Source organism: Pimephales promelas, chromosome 23 (assembly GCF_988280905.1).
Source record: "Pimephales promelas chromosome 23, fPimPro1.hap1.1, whole genome shotgun sequence".
NCBI classification, from domain to species: domain Eukaryota; kingdom Metazoa; phylum Chordata; class Actinopteri; order Cypriniformes; family Leuciscidae; genus Pimephales; species Pimephales promelas.
Window position 1 is genome coordinate 19,968,616 of NC_142791.1, and position 21,463 is coordinate 19,990,078.

The following is a 21,463-nucleotide window of genomic DNA, read 5'->3' on the forward strand; positions in this document are numbered from 1 at the left end:
TCTTGTGTCCCACCCCCCCCCCCCCCCCCCATTTTTGTGAATTTGGTTCAGTCCTGTTCCAGTTTTCCCGCCCCTTGTTTGTGTTCACGTTTACAACCTATGTTGTTAATTTGGGTTGTGTGTCTTCTTGTCTGTCATGTGATTCCGTCTGCCATGTGTCTTGTTAATTGGCTTCATGCACGGCAGTATTTCCGGTGAAGGTTTAATAATGCTCGATAACTTCCGCCGATCGTAGAGTCCAATGCAATACCCATATATATTGAATTTTATACTCCATGGTTATACTAACGAAACGTTAGTCACAAAAACATATAAAACAGACACACCTCGTCGTGTTTATGCTTCTTTTTTGAATTATATTAAATAAACATAACTATATATAAAATCTAAAGGTATGAACGTTTAGTTTCAAAGACAGGAGGACAGTAAATTTTGAGGACTCTGCCATAATCCCACAACCGGAAGCTGTAGAGCATCCAGGATCCTTGCGTCAAATGCAGAACGTATGCGTGCATAAGCCCATTGATCATTGTTCTCAGGTGTTTCTTATTAGCCACGCCCCCTTGTTATCTTGTTTGCCTGTGTATTTAAGCCCTGTGTTCAGTCTTTGTGAGTTCTTGTTGGTTGTTTTGTCCCCCGAGTCCTGTTTCCTGCACTGTTTGACGTTTAGTTATATAAACCAACGTGCTGCATTTGGATCCTGCTTCATTTGGATCCTGCTTCTCCCTTGCTTCAACCACTTCATGACAGTTGTGTCTGTTGTGTGTGTGTGTCTGTGAGAGATAATACAATCAAGATATGACATATGGAACAGGTACTTCACCCAACAAGCAGCTCCATACAGTTCCATTCACCATCTTTTTAAATACATAAAACCATTCATTTTATTTGGATAAATTGTTTTTTTTTTTTTTTGATCAGATTTACCATTTGTTATTTGTTTGCGCTGGTCAATTATGAACAAAAAATTCAAAAATTAAAGATAATGTAATGAGTGAGTATAAAGAAGGTCAGTCACATTTTTTGGAACTTCATATTTATGCTTCATGTCAATCAAGCCATGAGGCTGTATTTCTTGACTGTGAGGTTAAGTGAACTTAAGCAAAGACAAAAGAACACGAAATCCAGCAAACCCTTTAAGATTAAACTCCAGGTCACATTCTTGGAGATTTTCACCTTTTCACTACAGAAAGATGAGATATGACTTCAAATGCAGCACAGAAACAATGTAATAAATAGGCTGAAACCAAAATGGAGTTCAAAAAATACATTTTATTTATTTTCATTATTTCGGAGAGAATCCTTTGGCTGCCAGGAATTGGCCCACTGCTCACCACTAAAAACAGAAGGTATTTTTCTGTTACTGGTTTTCCAATAAACTTGCATCATTACCGAACATGTCTTGGTAACACTTTATTTTGATAGTCCACTTTAGACATTCTACTAACTATAAGTAACTTTTCAACTACATGTTAACTAACTGTCATTAGAGTATTAGTAGACTGTCAGCTTAATATCTGCTAACACTTTATTTTGTTGGTTCCCCAACAGACATTTAACTGACTATAAGTAACTTGGCGACTACAGGTAAACTTGTTCTCCTAACCCAAAGCCTAACACCTAACCATAACCTAACAGTCTACTGACAGTCTACTATAATATACTAATACTTTAATCAGTTAGTTGACATGTAGTCGAAAAGTTACTTATAATTAGTATAACATCTAAAGTGACTATCGAAATAAAGTGTAACCCATGACTTTTACAAGTACAACAGTTTAATTTTCCATCTATGATGTAATTAACCTTCATGCATGCATTAATGGTGGTGGTCCTTCATAGATGGATAAAAACTGTTGTACTTATAAAAGACATGTCAGGTAATGATTAAGGGTGTCACGATTTCAATTTTAAATTGAAATCGATCGAAATTAATTCACAATATTGAACTTCAAATTAAAAAAATGGAATCGTCGTTTCTGCCACACCCCAATGTCACGTCCAATCGGCTTGCCAAGCGGAAAAAACACGTGTGTTGATTAAGTGCTGCGAGTCTATAGTCAACCTCCTTTAACTTAGCTACAGCCATTCAAAAGATAGCATGGCAACTGCAGATGCAGGAGACCCATCGGCAGAACTTAATCCCCCTCCTCTTTCATTGAAGTCGCAGGTGTGGAATTCTTTTTTGATTACCACTGAGTTATGTTTACAACGTTCGGCGTTCGTACAGAGCCCCTCTAGTCCCACTTTGGTAAAAAAAATTAATTATAACTATCTTGTGGCCTCAAGATAGTAACTCGTGGCCACAAGATAGTAACTCGTGGCCTCAAGATAGTAACTCGTGGCCTCAAGATACTAACTCGTGGCCACAAGATAGTAACTCGTGGCCTCAAGATACTAACTCGTGGCCTCAAGATAGTAACTCGTGGCCTCAAGATACTAACTCGTGGCCACAAGATAGTAACTCGTGGCCTCAAGATACTAACTCGTGGCCTCAAGATAGTAACTCGTGGCCTCAAGATACTAACTCGTGGCCACAAGATAGTAACTCGTGGCCTCAAGATACTAACTCGTGGCCACAAGATAGTAACTCGTGGCCTCAAGATACTAACTCGTGGCCTCAAGATACTAACTCGTGGCCTCAAGATAGTAACTTGTGGCCACGAGATAGTAACTTGTGGCCTCAAGATAGTAACTCGTGGCCTCAAGATACTAACTCGTGGCCTCAAGATAGTAACTCGTGGCCTCAAGATAGTAACTCGTGGCCTCGAGATAGTAACTCGTGGCCTCGAGATAGTAACTCGTGGCCTCGAGATAGTAACTCGTGGCCACGAGATAGTAACTCGTGGCCACGAGATAGTAACTCGTGGCCACGAGATAGTAACTCGTGGCCACGAGATAGTAACTCGTGGCCACGAGATAGTAACTCGTGGCCACGAGATAGTAACTCGTGGCCACGAGATAGTAACTCGTGGCCACGAGATAGTAACTCGTGGCCACGACATAGTAACTCGTGGCCACGACATAGTAACTCGTGGCCACGAGATAGTAACTCGTGGCCTCGAGATAGTAACTCGTGGCCTCGAGATAGTAACTCGTGGCCTCAAGATACTAACTCGTGGCCTCAAGATAGAGTTAGTATCTCGAGGCCACGAGTTACTATCTCGAGGCCACGAGTTACTATCTCGAGGCCACGAGTTACTATCTTGAGGCCACGAGTTACTATCTTGAGGCCACGAGTTAGTATCTTGAGGCCACGAGTTACTATCTTGAGGCCACGAGTTACTATCTTGAGGCCACGAGTTACTATCTTGAGGCCACGAGTTAGTATCTTGAGGCCACGAGTTAGTATCTTGAGGCCACGAGTTACTATCTTGAGGCCACGAGTTAGTATCTTGTGGCCACGAGTTACTATCTTGAGGCCACGAGTTACCATCTTGAGGCCACGAGTTACTATCTTGAGGCCACGAGTTAGTATCTTGAGGCCACGAGTTACTATCTTGTGGCCACGAGTTAGTATCTTGTGGCCACGAGTTAGTATCTTGTGGCCACGAGTTACTATCTTGTGGCCACGAGTTACTATCTTGAGGCCACGAGTTACTATCTTGAGGCCACAAGATAGTTATAATTAATTTTTTTTACCAAAGTGGGACTAGAGGGGCTCCGTACGTTCGCTCTTCAAAAAAGCCATAATTTGCAGACAATTCAAGTCTCGCGGAAGTTCCCAGAGTGTCCCGCATATTGATAGCGGCTCCCTAATGCACGCAAATTAGTTAAAATCTCCCGGAATCTAGAGAGAGCGAGCAAGAGAGACAGAAAAAAACTGTGCTCTTAACCGTATTGCGTCCACCGCAGAGAGGGAGAGAGCGAGAGACCTTGTGTGTGTGCCTCATGAAGCGCATGTAAGACAGAGAGCATCCTGATTGGCCGATTGATAAAATTCGAGAATCGAATCAAACCGTGACCTTAGAATCGAAAATGTAATCGAATCGAGGATTTGGAGAATCGTGACACCTCTAGTAATGATGTGTGCTTTACATTTGTTAAAAGGCTTGTTTAATCTGAAACAGAACAGATAAATAAAACATTATTAAGTCTATTAAAGTAAATAAATAATGAATGCATTAATTCATTAATCAGAAGAACAGAAAAATACATACCATACTGGACAGGGCTCCCAGTCAACCAAAATTTCTTCTTTGCCCTATGAAGAAAATTATTTAATTCTTAGTATAAGGCTATTATGTCTGGTTAGGCATTGAGTTTAATTGATACAATGTGTCATTATTTTCAGTAGACACTTCTTCCTAAACTGTAATTTTTCTTCCTAAACTGTAATTCAAAAAGACTAAACACTGGTCTTATGGTCTGAATAATATGCACAGTTGATAATTGAAAAATTTGAATATTGTGGAAAAGTTTTGTCAAATTTTGATGATTATGGCTTACAGCTTATGAAAACCCCAAATTCAAAATCTCAGAAAATTTAAAATTACATACAATCAATAAAAAAAGAAGGATTTTAAATACAGAAATGTCAGCCCTCTGAAAAGTATAATCATGCATATGTATATATTTCTATATACTATATATACACCTTTTAATTTGAATTACTGAAATAAGTGGACTTTTGCATGATATTCAAATTTTTCCAAGTTTAACCTGTATTTGTCAACACAAGGAAGTTTCTAAATCCTATATTTCACTCTGCATACCGCCTACACTCTGCAGTTCCTTCATGACTGTCTAACCTTTCTCACTCTTTCTTTTACAACACTCCTGATGGGGAAAGCCTCTAGGCGAGTGTGGTAGGAACAATCTGTGAACATCAAAAACACGTTTCAAATATTTCTTAGATAGATTAGGAACAAAATAAACACAACTATGAAGATTTAAGTAGCGAACAGACTTGCAAGGATGAGAAGTGATGTTTATCACTAATTAAAAAAAAATGTATAAATGGAACCAACTTACTCTAAGTTCCAATGTGGTATGCTTGCTTTAATAACCATACTACTGCAAAGTCAACGCTCACAACTGAGAATACTCCACTGCTGCTGCTTCCAATACTTGACTGTATTTTGGTAAAATTAGACTAACTAAGCCTGTTGGATTTATAGGTGGTCCATTGTACTAATCTCAATAATATTAATCCCTTCCTATTCTATATCTATTATGAATAATCATGTGTCAATAATCAATAGTCATGTGTGCTACACTGGACTAGCTGGACTGGTCACGACATTTGCATATTGTTGCACTGTTGTGGATTTGACTGCTTGTATTGTAAATATTGTATTTATATGCAAGTCGCTTTGGATAAAAGCGTTTGCTAAATTATTAAATAAATAAATAAAATTGTGACTAATTGTCTGTTGTAATTGGTTAAAAAAATAAGCAATTGAACTATAGCAAATAAACAGGGGTAAAAGTTGTAATTTATAGCAAAGTATCAATAATTGCATTTACATGCACTTACTCTTTTGTGGCCTTTTTCTTTCAGGCATATGCCTTGGTCCCCCTGTGGGACATAAGATTACAGTCCAGTCATATATCCACTCAGAATTTTTTTTTTTTACAATAATTAGACAAAATGCACTTTGTACGGTCCTTTCAACAGAAATATTTGTTCCTGGTGTGTCTAGAGACCCCTGAAATATGGGAAAAGACCACCCTCTCTTTTAGTTAAAGGGTTAATTCACCCAAAAATAAAAATTCTGTCAGTATTTACTCACCCTCATGTTGTTCCAAACCTCTATGTGTTTATTTGTTCTGCTGAAAACAAAGGAAGATATTTGGAAGAATGTTTTAATCAAACAGATCTCAATCCCCATTGATTTCCATAGTACTATGGTAGTCAATGGGGAATGATATCTGTTTGATTACTAAACACATAGAGGTTTGGAACAACATGAGGGTGAGTAAATACTGACAGAATTTTCATTTTTGGGTGAACTAACCTTTTAATATGTGTGCAATCACGCTGTTTATATTTACCTCCACATTTTACATCACATGCAGGCTCATTAGAATAGTAATCATAGGCTTATAGAATACTCCATCTAAAACGACTAATTTCAAACAGGGTCTGCATAAATCATGCAAAGCTACTCGAGTGGAGTATCAGAATAAAAATATAGAACTGGAAATTAGCATAATAGGTCCCCTTTAAATAATATTTTATTTATTTATTTACTTAAGCCAATACCCACAACCACCAATACCCTACAAATATTTTTTACATTACCTGACTTTTTCCTTTTGCCCCTGGCTGACCCTGTGAAGACAGCTGTGGGTTTGGAGAAAGAAAATTAATCGTATAACAAATAAATCTTTAACTTATTATTTAAAATACTGGAAGATCACAACATTGCACAAGTGTGGAAGTACATGTATTAATAGGTGTAAAGTACATGTATTCTTATTGTGATTGAATTAAGGTTGCTCAATTAACTCCAAGTGTATCTTTTTCTCGCTTGGGTCCATCCTGTTTTTAATAATCCTAATTTGTTTAAACAAGTGCATGGTGTGTTTGAGATCATTTCCCATACTTGACATAATGCATCCTGCATTGTGACTATTTCATATGCGAGTCGATCAAGTCGAGTTAAGTTAAGGTAACCAATGGATCAAACACTTTAGGCCTTTACACATATTAACTGTAATTTTTTTAATTTGTTCTAATTACCTTGCCCCTCCGGGGGGGTCGCCTGCTCGCCCTGACGCTCCGGGGGGGTCGCCTGCTCGCCCTGACGCTCCGGGGGGGTCGCCTGCTCGCCCTGACCCTCCGGGGGGGTCGCCTGTTCGCCCTGACGCTCCGGGGGGGTCGCCTGCTCGCCCTGACGCTCCGTGGGGGTCGCCGGGGGGGTCGCCTGCTCGCCCTGACGCTCCGTGGGGGTCGCCGGGGGGGTCGCCTGCTCGCCCTGACGCTCCGGGGAGGTCGCCTGCTCGCCCTGACGCTCCGGGGGGGTCGCCTGCTCGCCCTGACGCTCCGGGGGGGTCGCCTGCTCGCCCTGACCCTCCGGGGGGGTCGCCTGTTCGCCTTGACGCTCCGGGGGGGTCGCCTGTTCGCCCTGACGCTCCGGGGGGGTCGCCTGCTCGCCCTGACGCTCCGGGGGGGTCGCCTGCTCGCCCTGACGCTCCGGGGGGGTCGCCTGCTCGCCCTGACGCTCCGGGGGGGTCGCCTGCTCGCCCTGACGCTCCGGGGGGGTCGCCTGTTCGCCCTGACGCTCCGGGGGGGGTCGCCTGCTCGCCCTGACGCTCCGTGGGGGTCGCCTGCTCGCCTTCTTCTGGTTGTTCTTCTGGGTCACAAGGTGTGAGCTGCAGCGTAATCAGCTGGTCATTGCCACTTGAATCCTGGGTCCAACCTGTGCAAGTTAAACAAGTGTTATGTTTTGCTTATTTAAAACATAGAGGTGAACCATAAGCTTGATCTATACTTGTTTTTAGTGTTAATCTTTTTGAATCATCTATGCGACACACCGTCTATGCGACACACCGAAGCTGTTTGTTTATATCTATGGATCCAACATGGAAACGCAAAGTTCCCTTTCGATGCAGTCTTAGATATTGTTGGCAATATTCGCTGAACGCCATTGTGTAAACATAAATCTCCGACCCATCATCTTCTTCCTCCTCTAATTTCTGTCGCTCTACATACATCATCTGGTATAATTGAAACAACTGGCTATGAGCTACGTACAAGTACATTTGATAGACATCCGTAGCATCCAATAAACTGTTCTGGGCATTTGTAAACCACGCCTCAAATACGAGAAAATGAATATGCGTTTCCCAGAACACGTCTCAATGAGACGAGGCTAAGTTTGTAGTGTATCCAGCCAACATTTGAAAATTTTCTTTTTCTTTGTGCTATTTTCATTAATGATCTACATTTTAGCACTGTCCTTGATTTTGTTTCATTGAGTATATACTGTATAGATTCATTATCATTTGATTCATTGACCACCCAGTGACCAAAACGGGTCTTTGCAAATTTCATGTGTTCAATTAGTAGGTCAGTTAACGTAGTGTGATAGCGTAGAGCTACGTCACACGTAGGCTCATTATTGGCCGATGCTGGTCATGTGTGTGATGCGTGTGACGTACAATAACAGAAGCTTACGCTATTAAACTAGTAACCTGACTCGAGGCAGAGAGAGAAATAAAAGAATAGTTGAAATAAAGTCGTTATTTTTGTTTTTGTTTTTCAGCAATTGTCATTCCCTCAAGAAGCCTATGGACTGTATGCAGGAGTGATCTTAATATCTTAAATATCTTCATTTGTGTTCCAAAGATGAACGAAGGTCTTACGGGGTTGGAACAACACAAGGAAGTTAGTTCACAAGGAAGTGAATAGTTGAAATAAAGTCGTTATTTTTGTTTGTTTTTGCGCACAAAAGTGTTCTCGTCGTTTGATAAAGTTAAAATGTAGCCACTGTAGTCACTTGGACTATTTTAAGATGGACGAAGGTCTTACGGGGTTGGAACAACATGAGGGTGAGTAAATACTGACAGAATTTTCATTTTTGGGTGAACTAACCCTTTAAGTGTTAGGGGTGAGCCATCCCTTTAAGTTTTAAACATTAATAAAATATTTTGCGTACTCAACAAAAGTTGTGAACCGTGACTTTAAAATACAGTGTGTGCATCTCACCTTCACAAAGATATTCATAAAATGAACCTATCTTCTGAAGGTAGTCCTTGGCATAGGCGGAGAGTGTGCAGCGGGGGGTCAAAATTTCACACTTGAATGTTTTTTTGTTGGTCTCCTTTCCAAGAAGGAGAAGTGGCTTATATCCAATGGCATGGAGTTTCTCCAGCTGCAATGACAAAATTGTATATTTACTGTTTAAAGTAATAGAAAAACAACAAAAAATAACTAAGCTATTTAACTAACTAATTATTAAGAGAATATAACATTATTGATGACAGCATCCAGGTTCCTGCCATTCAAAATTTGTAACCTAATGGTGAGTTTAGCTTATGTATAATCTAGTATGTGCAAACAGGAAAGGCTCATACACTAGCAACAAAAACCAACTCTAAAACATCAGAAAGATGAATCTGACACCATGAGGGTACAATATGACTTTTTGTAACATTAGTAGTTTGGGTTTTGCACGTACGTTGACAATATCATGTAACCATTGTGCAACTGGACAATGACAACCTAAAGATTTATTAAAAATAAAGGCAGGAACTTAATGAATACATTACCAGATGGGTGAATGCTGCACATATTTAGCTAACCATGCACATTGTAAATTGCTATGAGTAGTACAGTATGAATGCAGTTAATTTGTTATTTCTCATCCACTCAATAATAAAATGTTTGATTATTATATTGCACCTGTAATTCTGTCATAATGCATGCCTGTATTTGTTATGAACTCAATAATTCCTGGATATAAATTATGTTTGCTGTGTGTTCAAATTTTGCTCTGGTAGATAATTTAGGTCTGTGATGTATTACTGTGAATAAGTGATTACTTAAGGGATCACAATTCACAATTTCACAATTACATCTGCCTTCTAAAATTGATAGTTAAATTGTACTTTTAAATTAGTTTTGATGACACAGGGTCATTGAAAAAAATATTGATCTATATTTGCAAAAAATAATGTCTTTCTGACCTTGCACTAACATGCTCACTTAACAAATGGTACCACTGAATGTACTTCCTAGACCTAGATGATATGGACAGTTTAATGTCATGTATGAAATTGTACGTACCATGATATTGGCTTCATCCTTGATGGATGCCATGTTGTGGTTTTTCTTGTGACCACTCACCCATTCCTCTCGCTTCTCATCAAACCTCTGAAGCTTTTTCTTGAGGCGCTGTTTCAGAGGCTGCTCCTTTTTGCAATGTGTGCATATTTTTTGAGCACAAAATAAAATGCCCTGGCAAAAGGGGCAGATCTTTTTTGTAGACCCCCCTGGCATAATAAGTGGACAGACAGACAGACAGACAGGCAAAGACAAAAGAACAAGCAACAGATAAAGACTGTGAGATAGATAAAGATTGAAAAGATAGACAGAAATATTTATAGTGAGAGAACAGAGAGGATGTAAGATATAGAAAGTAATGAAGAGATAGAGGTTGGCTCTTAAAAGTGCCTTTGGGTTTTGAAAATCAGGTTCAGATACAAAGTATGTTCGACAGGTGATATGTTTGACAGGATCTGCAGGGAGAACAACAAAAAATGTTAATTATGTAGCTATGTTGATAGGATTTAAAAAGTGTACCCTGTAATAGATTTCTTATAAATGCTTAGGATAAATAAATACAGATTCATGCTGTTCCTATGCTTCCTGTGCTACTGTTAAAAATTATTTTAATGGCGCAATTAATATTATTAATTGTTATTTAAGTGAAATTACTGAACTTAAATATACAAGTTTGATAAAAAATCTTCATTAAAGAAGAAAATTTCAAATGGCATTTAGAGGCTTTTGCATCTGAACTCTTCATATATATATATATATATATATATATATATATACATACACACACACACACACATATATATGAAAAGTTCAGATGCAAAAGCCTCTATGCCATTTGAAATTTTCTTCTTTAATGATGATTTTTATCAAACTTGTATATTTAAGTTCAGTAATTTCACTTAAATGGCAATAATTACCTATTAATTGTTATTTAAGTGAAATTAATGAACTTAAATATACAAGTTTGTTAAAAATCATCATTAAAGAAGAAAATTTCAAATGACATTTAGAGGCTTTTGCATCTGAACTCTTCATATATATATATATATATATATATATATATATATATATATATATATATATATATATATATATATATCACCTAGATCTAGGCCTAGAAAATGTTTTTTTATATATATATAAACTCGTAATTTTATTAATTTGGACGTGTAATGCTTATGAATTAATTTTGCTTAACAGACTGTTGTAAGCGACTTACCGTGGTGGAATCGCGCTGGGCAATGGTTTCTCCGATGGTCGCACACAGTGACGTGTTGCTCAAAATTGCGCCAAAATATCAATCACAATTAAAAAGTGCAGTCTTAATATTTTATATCCGTGCTCAATTTTAAAGTGGTCAGCGTAAAAGTTAAAGTGAATGAAACACGAGTATGTAGACATTACATTTAACACATATCACTTCCCAGAATGCATCGCTTTGCCAAAGGATATGTCCATATAAAGCAATATAAATATTTCTGCAGTATAAATATTACAACTTCATAATACGTATTGGGATGAAAGTTCTATAAAAGTAGGCTAATCGTTTTTTTTTTTTTTTTTTTTTGGAGAAAAAAACAAATCAAAGTAGGCTCCATATAAGCCATTGAAAATTGAATTACCATCAGTAGTAATATGATGGGGCATGTGTCAAAATGATTAATGGGTTTTTAATTAACCATGACGACCTTTGACCCGCCCCCTCCCCGTGCCCTGTGTTTGACCCGGCCCCTCCTCCCTGCGTCCTTGGGTGACCTTGACCTGTGGTGACCTTGTGTCGTATGACCTGGTGTGTAATTGAATAATAGGTGTGTCATGCGACAGTCCTCGTGATTATAAGGGAATCATTGATACGATGTAAGATTTATGTTCGAAGGGGATCTCTTGTCCTTGTGATTATAAGGGAATCGTTGATATGATGTAAGGTTTTATGTTTGAACGGACTCGTCCCACCACATTTCAGAGGAGAGGGGGATTGGTGGGGAAGGAGAAAGTGAGAATATCAAATGCGTTACACTAAAGTTTAAAAACATTTTTTAAAATTGTATAAATGAAATGATTATTTTACATTTAGTCAGTTACAGATATTTCATACTAACTAGATTTGAAAAACATTCTTTAAAATGGTATAAATATAATATATACTATTCCACACTGAAGTTGAAAACCATTCTATGATATGAATTAAATGGTTTGGAAATATCTAATGTCTTTCTAAACGTCTACAGATCCAATTATTTTAAACAAAAATAAACTCATCTTACATTTTCATATGCAATAAGTTGCAATACAAAATATCCCCAATGTGAAAGTGCGAATATCATATGTTTTACACTGAAGTTGGAAAAACACCGTGTTTTTAAAAGTATATAACTGAAATCCTTATAAAATAAACGATATACGATAAATATCTTACTGAACCAATTAATTAAGCAATAAACAAACTCATCTTACATGTTTTAGAGATTTGAAGAAGTAGCTCCTAACACACAGATGTCCAAATACAATTCATGAATGGGTTGTGTTTAATATTGTGAATGTGATACAAAAGATCCTGAGAGTTCTCCTCAAGCGTTCCTCACACACACTCCCGTTTAAGATGCTTATGTGTGTGTCTGTGTGCGTGTGTGTCGGCGTGTGTGGTCAATGATTAGACTCATCCATTGTAAGCCATCGAATAGTGTTAATTCCATATCGTAGTAAAAAGCATAAAAGAAAATTAGTCATTGTTACATTTCCAACGCCTGCAGATACAACGTATTTTTATCACAAGAGATAGGCAGCACGATGTTAATGATGTTAATTTACCCTGAAAATCTAATTTGTTAAAATATACAATAGACCTCTAACATCAATGTGAAATAGCAGGTTGTTTTCGGGGGTCTGTGTAAAAAGTTGACTTGAACTTAAAGTATATCTTTTATTTATCAGGGTGCATGTAAAGAACTTTGAAGAACTTTGAAATTTGGTCATCTCATACGTCATCACACACATGTGAATATACATGTTCAATATATACTTAAGTTTTATCTGTAAGAAATTTACCATATAGACCTGTCTATCTTCAGAGAGAGGGGGACAAAGAAGACATTTAGAGTCTGTGATGCCTCAGGCCGACCCCATTGATATAGGCTGCTTATAAGGCCCTTCCGTTCGCCAGGGCATCTTGTGAGAAAGAAGTTACTTAACAATCATTTATGATAGCTTCAGGATATAGGGTGACAGAGCAGATGAGCCTCTGTGCATCGTGTAGTGTTAGTCTGCGAACGCCTTTCCAGAGCTTTTTGTTCGTACTAAATTTATTTCAAAGCATAATCATAAAAGTTTAAATATGATATTTTAAAATGAAAGGTTTTAACACATTTGTATCTTCTATTTATCTTTCAGAAGATAAACTTATGATTTTTTTTAATGTGACCTAAAGTATAATTTTTATCAATATAGCCATAGCCATAATGATTTTTGTACTGTAACAGCATTCTATCCTGTACACCTAAAACATGACCGTCACAGAAAACTGCCATTCATATTCCCAAAATAAAAAAAAATAAAAAATAAAAAAAAAATTTAATATAATTTCTAAGCTGTTTTGCATCCACAAACTAACACTAAGTCGGTTCCATAAACCTAACTAGTCTCTATTTTTAAATGAAATGATTATAAATAAAGTTTATAACTTGTTACTAAAACATAGTTTTTAGCTATATATATATATATATATATATATATATATATATATATATATAACACATAGAGCTGAAGAAATAGTTGATTAGTATTGATAAATAAACTATCAAAAAAAAAATTATCACAAACCAAGTTTAAGTTGGGATAATATACAGTGTGAGATGAAGCTTCACATCCTCCACACAGAGACAGAGGCGATACAGGCTAGATGAGCCTCTGCGGGATAATGTCACAGTAAAGCTAGTCTGCTTTATTTTATTTGGAGTTTTATTCATACTAAATTCAATTAAAAGCATAATAATACAAGTTTAAATAGAATATTTTAAAATTAAAAGACTGTTTACATTAAATTTTTAAAGATTTTATTAAAATCGTATCTTAAATTTACCTTCTTAGAATACTTCTGTATGATATGTATTAACTTAACCTAAGGTACTGTTTTTACTAAACGGCGTTTATTCAAAATAAAATAAAATAAAATGTTATAAATCAAGAACTGTGCTTTTGCGTCTTGGATCTTATTTCAAACAGTATTTTTGTCCATGTGACATGAAACATGTTGTCAGAATTTGACCCAATGTTTTTGTTGTTGTTGTTTTAAAGAAATCCCAGGACTCTACATTTCTCTTATTTAGATTAAAGCCACAATATGTCTTTTTTCTGCATTAAAAATAGCACAAATAATTGTATCTATGTTATATATTTCTGTTAGATATGTACTTACATTATCCCGACAGTTTCCACCAAATTTCAAATACGGAGAAATTTATAGTTTAATTCAAAGATACGGGACGTTTCTTTATTTCCGTTTAGTCGCCCGTCTATGGCGTCATATAACCTTTGACTCCTCTATTTTCTCTAACTTCCTTGCGGAACCCGGCGAAACCGCCAAACACAAAGGGGAACACTGGACTACCGCCAATAAAGCAAAGAAAATGACGAAGAAAAAAAAAAAGTAGTACGTATTTTTATGTGTGTAAATCACGTGCCCGCTCACGAGCGCTCACTCTTAACAGACACACTGTCCCCGGTGCTGCTCGCGCATAAAGCGCTCCCCGTTCACAGTAACCGTGTCGTCTCATTCAAAACAGCTAACTGTTGCTGTTAGCGAGCCGCGCACATTGAATACTCATTATGAGTCAGGCTGCGAATGTACGTGCCCGCTTCAGCTCTCTCATGCATACTAAATAAACGCCTCACCTCCGGCGCCGCGCACTCACTACATTCTCTTAGTTTAGCCTTTAGCACATAGTGGATGAATAACGCAAACCCAGTCAAACGTTTGACTGCAGTATCTTATGTGCTTTATAATCCGGTGTGCTCTATATATGAAACATGTTCTCAAATAGGTCATTCATTGAAGTAGCGTAATATTAATATTTATATTCGTCTGTATTAAATAGTCATGGACCACGACTACGCTTTGCCTGCACGTTCTGCTGCTACAGCCAGCTCATTAGCTAAAGCTCAAACGTACCTGAAAAATATGACCCGAGAAGGGTTTGGGACAGGAGAAGCATGACACAGGTAAACATTGGGGTTGCATTTAAAGCTTCTTGACAAGCTAAATCTACAGAGAGATGCCGTATATCCGTATATTTTGTGAAACGATGATGTCATGAGCTGAGCTGGTTGTCATTGACAGCGACAACAACTCCCGTGAGCCCACGCTCTTTCCCGACGTCATCAAAGTATGTCTTTTGTTATTATTTTAAACGAGTGACCCCTGATGGCCAAAAATCGCATACTGTACGTTTAAGTTGTATCAATATTGTATTAATATTGTACCTCTGTGGCCCATGACGCAGCATAAGTAAAGTTTGTCCTGAGTGAATATTTAATTTTACTCATCTTCATTCAAAGCATGATCTTACTTTTTCTACGGTAGCTATGATCTATTTTATGTATACATATATTGTATTCACTTGAATTGGTAAAAAAGATTTCTTGTATTCCCCAAACTATCCTCATTAATTGTGGGAACACAGGGTAAAACTCTTCACAGAGAATATACTAGATCGGTTATCTACTCAGAATATATGTAGAATTTGAAAATGTTTTCATTTGTTGATGCTCTGTCTGTAACATGAACTGACTTTGGCGGGAGAGCTGATAATACTATATTGCAGGAAACCTGCCTTTTGACCTCCTCCATTTTGGAGGCTATTTGTTAAAGACCATACAAGTTAGTCCTTAAAGGTACACTGGCTAGGAATTTCTCCCATCTAATTGTATTTTCAAACGAACAGTACTCTCTAGCGCCTCACTTTTTCATTTTACTTCATCGAGTTTAACGATATACATGTTTTACAGTTATACTGTCTATATAATGAATTACACAACCACGGAAAGAAAAAGCTTGTAATTTAGGCCATAACATTGACGTTATAGGTCAAGAAGAAAGCGGGCAACTTCGGCGTCCCCACCAAAGTCTTCCTCATTCATTGGCACTATCCACCTGGGAAAAGCAATCCCGATATTTACCCTCATTTTGAATTTGTCGGCCACATTTCCCTTTAAATAAAACATTTATGCTTTTTTTTTTTGGCTATGAGGAGGATTGCATTATGAAGTATACCGGGCAGTGCAGCCTTTCAAATATGCCGGGGCAGTGACAAGCGCCTCTCGCTGACCTCCCTGGCTGCTTCAGCTGGTTTCAGTCAGTCAGCTCTGAACGAAAAGGCAGGCTAGTGCGTTTTGTCCCTCTCTGCTATTATAGTTTTTCAAGATGGCGGAACGACATGAAGGCATCCATGGACTTACCCGTACCATGTAAATAAAGGAGAGAATTTTTTTTTCGCTTACAGGGAAAAGTCAGAACATTGGCAGAGCTAATTTTACACCAATGAGATCATATTTTTGAATAAAGACATTGATTTTAGCTATTAAAATACTTTTTAAAAAACTACTGTACCAGTAGTTTCAGATGTGTTTCAGATGTGTAAATTACAAAACAGCATTTTCAACTGAGGGAATCTACACATGAGAAATCTTCAGAAGTCATAACTTCAGGGGTTCCTGAGAATATTTAATTTTCTTTAAAACCAAAGATGGAGTTTAATGACACTAGCTTGCGACATACCCCCCACAATCAAATACTCTAAATGATTTACCACTTTTTCAAAGAATAAAAATACAAGTATATCCTCATACCTGTTTTTGTTCTAGTCTCTTAAATACACAACAAAACAAGATAATCATGTCGCCAAATACATCTGATTTTACTAAAGCATGATTTTTTTTTGTTGATTTTTTTTTGACAGACCTACAGAAATGCATGTTGATACAAGTTCCAGGCATAGTGCAAACAGGCAATGTTTGAGAACCCTAATATTGGTGTAATCTTTGCGCAGTCTCAACCACAAATGCAAAACTTTGTGGTGGGTGATACGGTCATAGCTTCACTTAAGGAAAATATTATGGAAGTAATTTTCAAACTGTAGTACATTTATTTATATTTATTAATATCATGGGTTCATGTTGTGTTTGTTTGTTTGTTGTTAATTAATACCTTTATTTTGAACTAACACTTCAATATCCACCACAAAATTAAAGAGATGAGTGTGCTAATGGTGTTGTCTGACCCCAAATAATCAGATAATGGGGTGTTCACAAGCTACAGTGAGATAATCTCCTGCAAATTATGTGTGTAAATAGTAGTGCTTAAATCTTTGGGTGTATTTTTATACGGCAACATATTTTGTCACACCATAGCGATGCAAAGTACTCTAGCCTGTGGAATAACTTTAAAACATAATCTTTATACAGTAATTCGAAAGAAAAGCTGTGAAAAGCAGTGTTTATAATAAATAGACAAAAGTTTGCAAATTATGGTTGTATTACTATTACTATTCAGAAGTCACTGTTTCACATTTTGTATGTTGGTTTTAGGTAAAAAAAAAAATTTCTTTGATAGCTGTCAACATTCAGTGTTTATAGGAATAAATGACCATTACGATTTTAAGCGATAGTCTTTCTGAGAAAGTTAGACTAAATTGATACTGTGTTTAGTGCAACTTACCCTCTTTGTGGAATCACACAAAGTATTAACATGCTGTTAATAAGTAAGTATTGTTTACTTAAGTTACTTACCAATTACTTATAAGTATTAATTACGAAAAGTAAGCGCATGCTGCTTCACAATTAAACTATTGCTTTGAGAGATGCCTATTCATTAAAGCGTGAGGCTGTTAAACAAAGTTCGGTAAAATCGGCAGATAACATTGCACAAAGTAAATTCTAGTGATCAACATGCTAAAAAGTAAATACAACATGAGCCATACAGAAAATCCACTTGTGATCAGTTTTGTATGTTTGTAATTGACATTTTATATACTAGTCGATTACGCAGTTAACATCAGGCTTCTTTTGTTTTTGAACAGTTGGGAAAAACTATAATCTCCGAGCGTGGTCAATCTAATAGGAATTTATGAAAACATGAACAGATATTTCTACATGAGATATTTCTTTTAGAACATCTTTCAGCTATGTCTACGAAACATCGACATGCAAGATGAGTATTGCCGTATTTCTGTTACCCATGAACAGAGCCGGACAGTAACGGAGTACCTACATTTACTTGAGTACAGTACTTAAGTACAATTTTGAGGGATCTGTAATTTACTCGAGTATCATTCTTGGGGAGTACTCATGAGTAGATTTGAGAGGGAAATATTGTACTTTGTATTGTATTTTCTTTAATGTTAAATAAAGCAACAATTTACTTTCTCTAAGGTATTGACATTAACATTTTTATAACTCAATGTAGGAGGTTTCTGTCCATAAATGTTAGTACTGTGGCAGTAGTAATGCAATATGTAGTACTTGTAAAAACAAGTACTTCAGTACTTTTACTCAAGTAGACATCTGACTGTACGTTTAGCCTACTTGAACTTGAGTAAATTTAGCAAGGGTTATTTGTGCTTTTACTCAAGTAATAAAGCTGTGTACTATGTCCGCCTCTGCCTATGAAACTATTATACTTTCAAACTCGTCTAGCTATTCCCCATTTCACAGCACAGTCTTAGATACACAGTTATTTTGCATATGTGGTTGAACAACAGTTAAGCTAATGAATTACCGTTGATAAGCGATATTTTTATGCGAAAGGTGGGATGTGTACACCGATAACTTTGACACAAGAGTTCATTTTTAACAACGCTATTATAACGCTGATCGTATTTTGAATGTTCTTTTCTTTACACTTCCAGTTAGTTAATTCTAGGTCTTCTCTTTGTTCATATACGACAGTATTCACATGAAATGGCATGATTTAGCCTAATAAATGACGGTCTAAACCGCATTATATTATTACCATCCTAGTTTTTAAATAGCGCTTAAATGTATATTTTATATTTTAACCCTTTATGCGAATATAGAATACCGCACAAGAATATATTTTTTTGTGTGTAAAACATCTATGTAGATCTATCAATGTTTGTAAAAATACAGCAAAACAAAGAATAAAGACATCTTTCTACCAGTGACACTCAAAATCTGGGGATACAACAAAATAAAGTATCTCGAGCCTGCACTGATTCGCCACCAAAATATGTAGCATGGTTTGAAGAAACACTTTAATCAGCCGGTGCTTGTTAACTAGTTATTAAACAACCCTCAATTCGGTAGTGATGTACGCCATATTGAGATAACGTTTCAATTTCAACTCAATACATTTGAATGCTCTAAAGGTCTATAACTGAACTTTAACGTCTTAATATTTGATAAAAGTTAACTTAAAGCCTGCGCAAAATAAAAAACATCCTAACTACTTTCTAATATATATTTTTTTACTTCCTATAGAATAAGTTGTGTAATACTGTTTTTATGAGCTTGGACATTACCACAAAATACATTTTTGTCTTTTTTTTTTATTTCAACATAGTGAAGTAAAGCAATAGTAAGAAAATGTAAAACAACAATGACATTTACAGGTGATCGAGCCAGAATAAAAAGTCACGGCACGCAATCATGTTTTTATCTAAGGCATATGTGACCAGAGATTCAACAATTTCATTAACATCTGTTTTTGCATTTTTTGACAACAGTGACACACAGAGATCTGTTACAAACGTACACATGCAGAGTAGTCCGTCGACTTCGAATTCCTCACGAGTTTCAAGCATCACATCCAGAACTTTTCTGAGGATTACGCCGATCGGTCCTCTTCTGTTAAAAACATGGGCGTAACATCTGTCCAAGATCCAACCAACCCTCTTATGACATCCATTTCTTTTTTGAGATTTTTCACACGTTTGGTACCCTGCGCACAATGGTTGTTCTCATCACACTCTGCCTTGACGATCCTGCGCATCAAGCTAACCATCGGGCCTCTAAAATTATCTTTAAACATAGAGTCTTGCGCATCTCTTAAATGACACTCTTTCCCTAGGGCGCACTCACATGCCAGATGATGCAGTACCCCCGCTTCGCCAGAACTCAACGGGAAGTCGTTCTCCATCAGCTTTTGCATCTCCATTTCAGAAGTTTTTAGATTTTTCTTATAGTCCCTTATTCAATGATGAAAGATTCTGTTAGTTTCTGTAAACTCCTGGAAGTCCTTACAGCACAATCGTACAGGCCTTGTGCGTAAATAAAGTGTTTGGGTTATAAGTGTGAGTCGAAGAAGTTTGCGTTAACCAGGAGGTTGAAGCGGCCTTTGACAGTCCTTGTACCAACCAGATAATGTCCGATGATCAATGAGATGTTGCAGTAGCACAGTAGTCCGCTGCTATTAGAGCTAGAGCCAATGGTTGTGTGTGATATCGGAGGGTGGGCTCTGTGCAGAGTTTATCAGGACAACTGATAGTGCTTACCCCGTCCCGGCTGGAGAGGTTGTAAAGGGGCGTCATCGTCATGACGTCGTAAACGACTATATAGGATTAAAGCCGTGTTGTATCAGACGTAGAGGAGATGTTATGCATATGCCGTCAGAGAGTATTCCATTAATTACACCAAAACATATATATATATATATATATATATAGGCGTATAGATATATGCGAAGTAAAAAAATATATATTAGAAAGTAGTTAGGATGTTTTTTATTTTGCGCAGGCTTTAAGTTAACTTTTATCAAATATTAAGACGTTAAAGTTCAGTTATAGACCTTTAGAGCATTCAAATGTATTGAGTTGAAATTGAAACGTTATCTCAATATGGCGTACATCACTACCGAATTGAGGGTTGTTTAATAACTAGTTAACAAGCACCGGCTGATTAAAGTGTTTCTTCAAACCATGCTACATATTTTGGTGGCGAATCAGTGCAGGCTCGAGATACTTTATTTTGTTGTATCCCCAGATTTTGAGTGTCACTGGTAGAAAGATGTCTTTATTCTTTGTTTTGCTGTATTTTTACAAACATTGATAGATCTACATAGATGTTTTACACACAAAAAAATATATTCTTGTGCGGTATTCTATATTCGCATAAAGGGTTAAAATATAAAATATACATTTAAGCGCTATTTAAAAACTAGGATGGTAATAATATAATGCGGTTTAGACCGTCATTTATTAGGCTAAATCATGCCATTTCATGTGAATACTGTCGTATATGAACAAAGAGAAGACCTAGAATTAACTAACTGGAAGTGTAAAGAAAAGAACATTCAAAATACGATCAGCGTTATAATAGCGTTGTTAAAAATGAACTCTTGTGTCAAAGTTATCGGTGTACACATCCCACCTTTCGCATAAAAATATCGCTTATCAACGGTAATTCATTAGCTTAACTGTTGTTCAACCACATATGCAAAATAACTGTGTATCTAAGACTGTGCTGTGAAATGGGGAATAGCTAGACGAGTTTGAAAGTATAATAGTTTCATAGGCAGAGGCGGACATAGTACACAGCTTTATTACTTGAGTAAAAGCACAAATAACCCTTGCTAAATTTACTCAAGTTCAAGTAGGCTAAACGTACAGTCAGATGTCTACTTGAGTAAAAGTACTGAAGTACTTGTTTTTACAAGTACTACATATTGCATTACTACTGCCACAGTACTAACATTTATGGACAGAAACCTCCTACATTGAGTTA

The 21,463-nt window shown here is 36.9% G+C and overlaps 1 protein-coding gene across 1 annotated transcript; it reads right to left on the reverse strand.

Moving 5' to 3' along the window:
• Positions 1-770: 770 nt before the first annotated feature.
• On the reverse strand, positions 771-9,959 carry LOC148969447 (uncharacterized). Its single transcript, XM_089126405.1, has 9 exons — positions 9,737-9,959; positions 8,657-8,822; positions 7,246-7,367; positions 6,689-6,740; positions 6,248-6,289; positions 5,480-5,521; positions 4,752-4,819; positions 4,161-4,204; positions 771-1,336 (listed from the first exon to the last, which is right to left on the reverse strand). The coding sequence occupies exons 1-9, from the start codon at positions 9,947-9,949 to the stop codon at positions 1,273-1,275; spliced, it is 813 nt and encodes a 270-aa protein (XP_088982531.1). The 5' UTR covers positions 9,950-9,959; the 3' UTR covers positions 771-1,272.
• Positions 9,960-21,463: the final 11,504 nt, after the last annotated feature.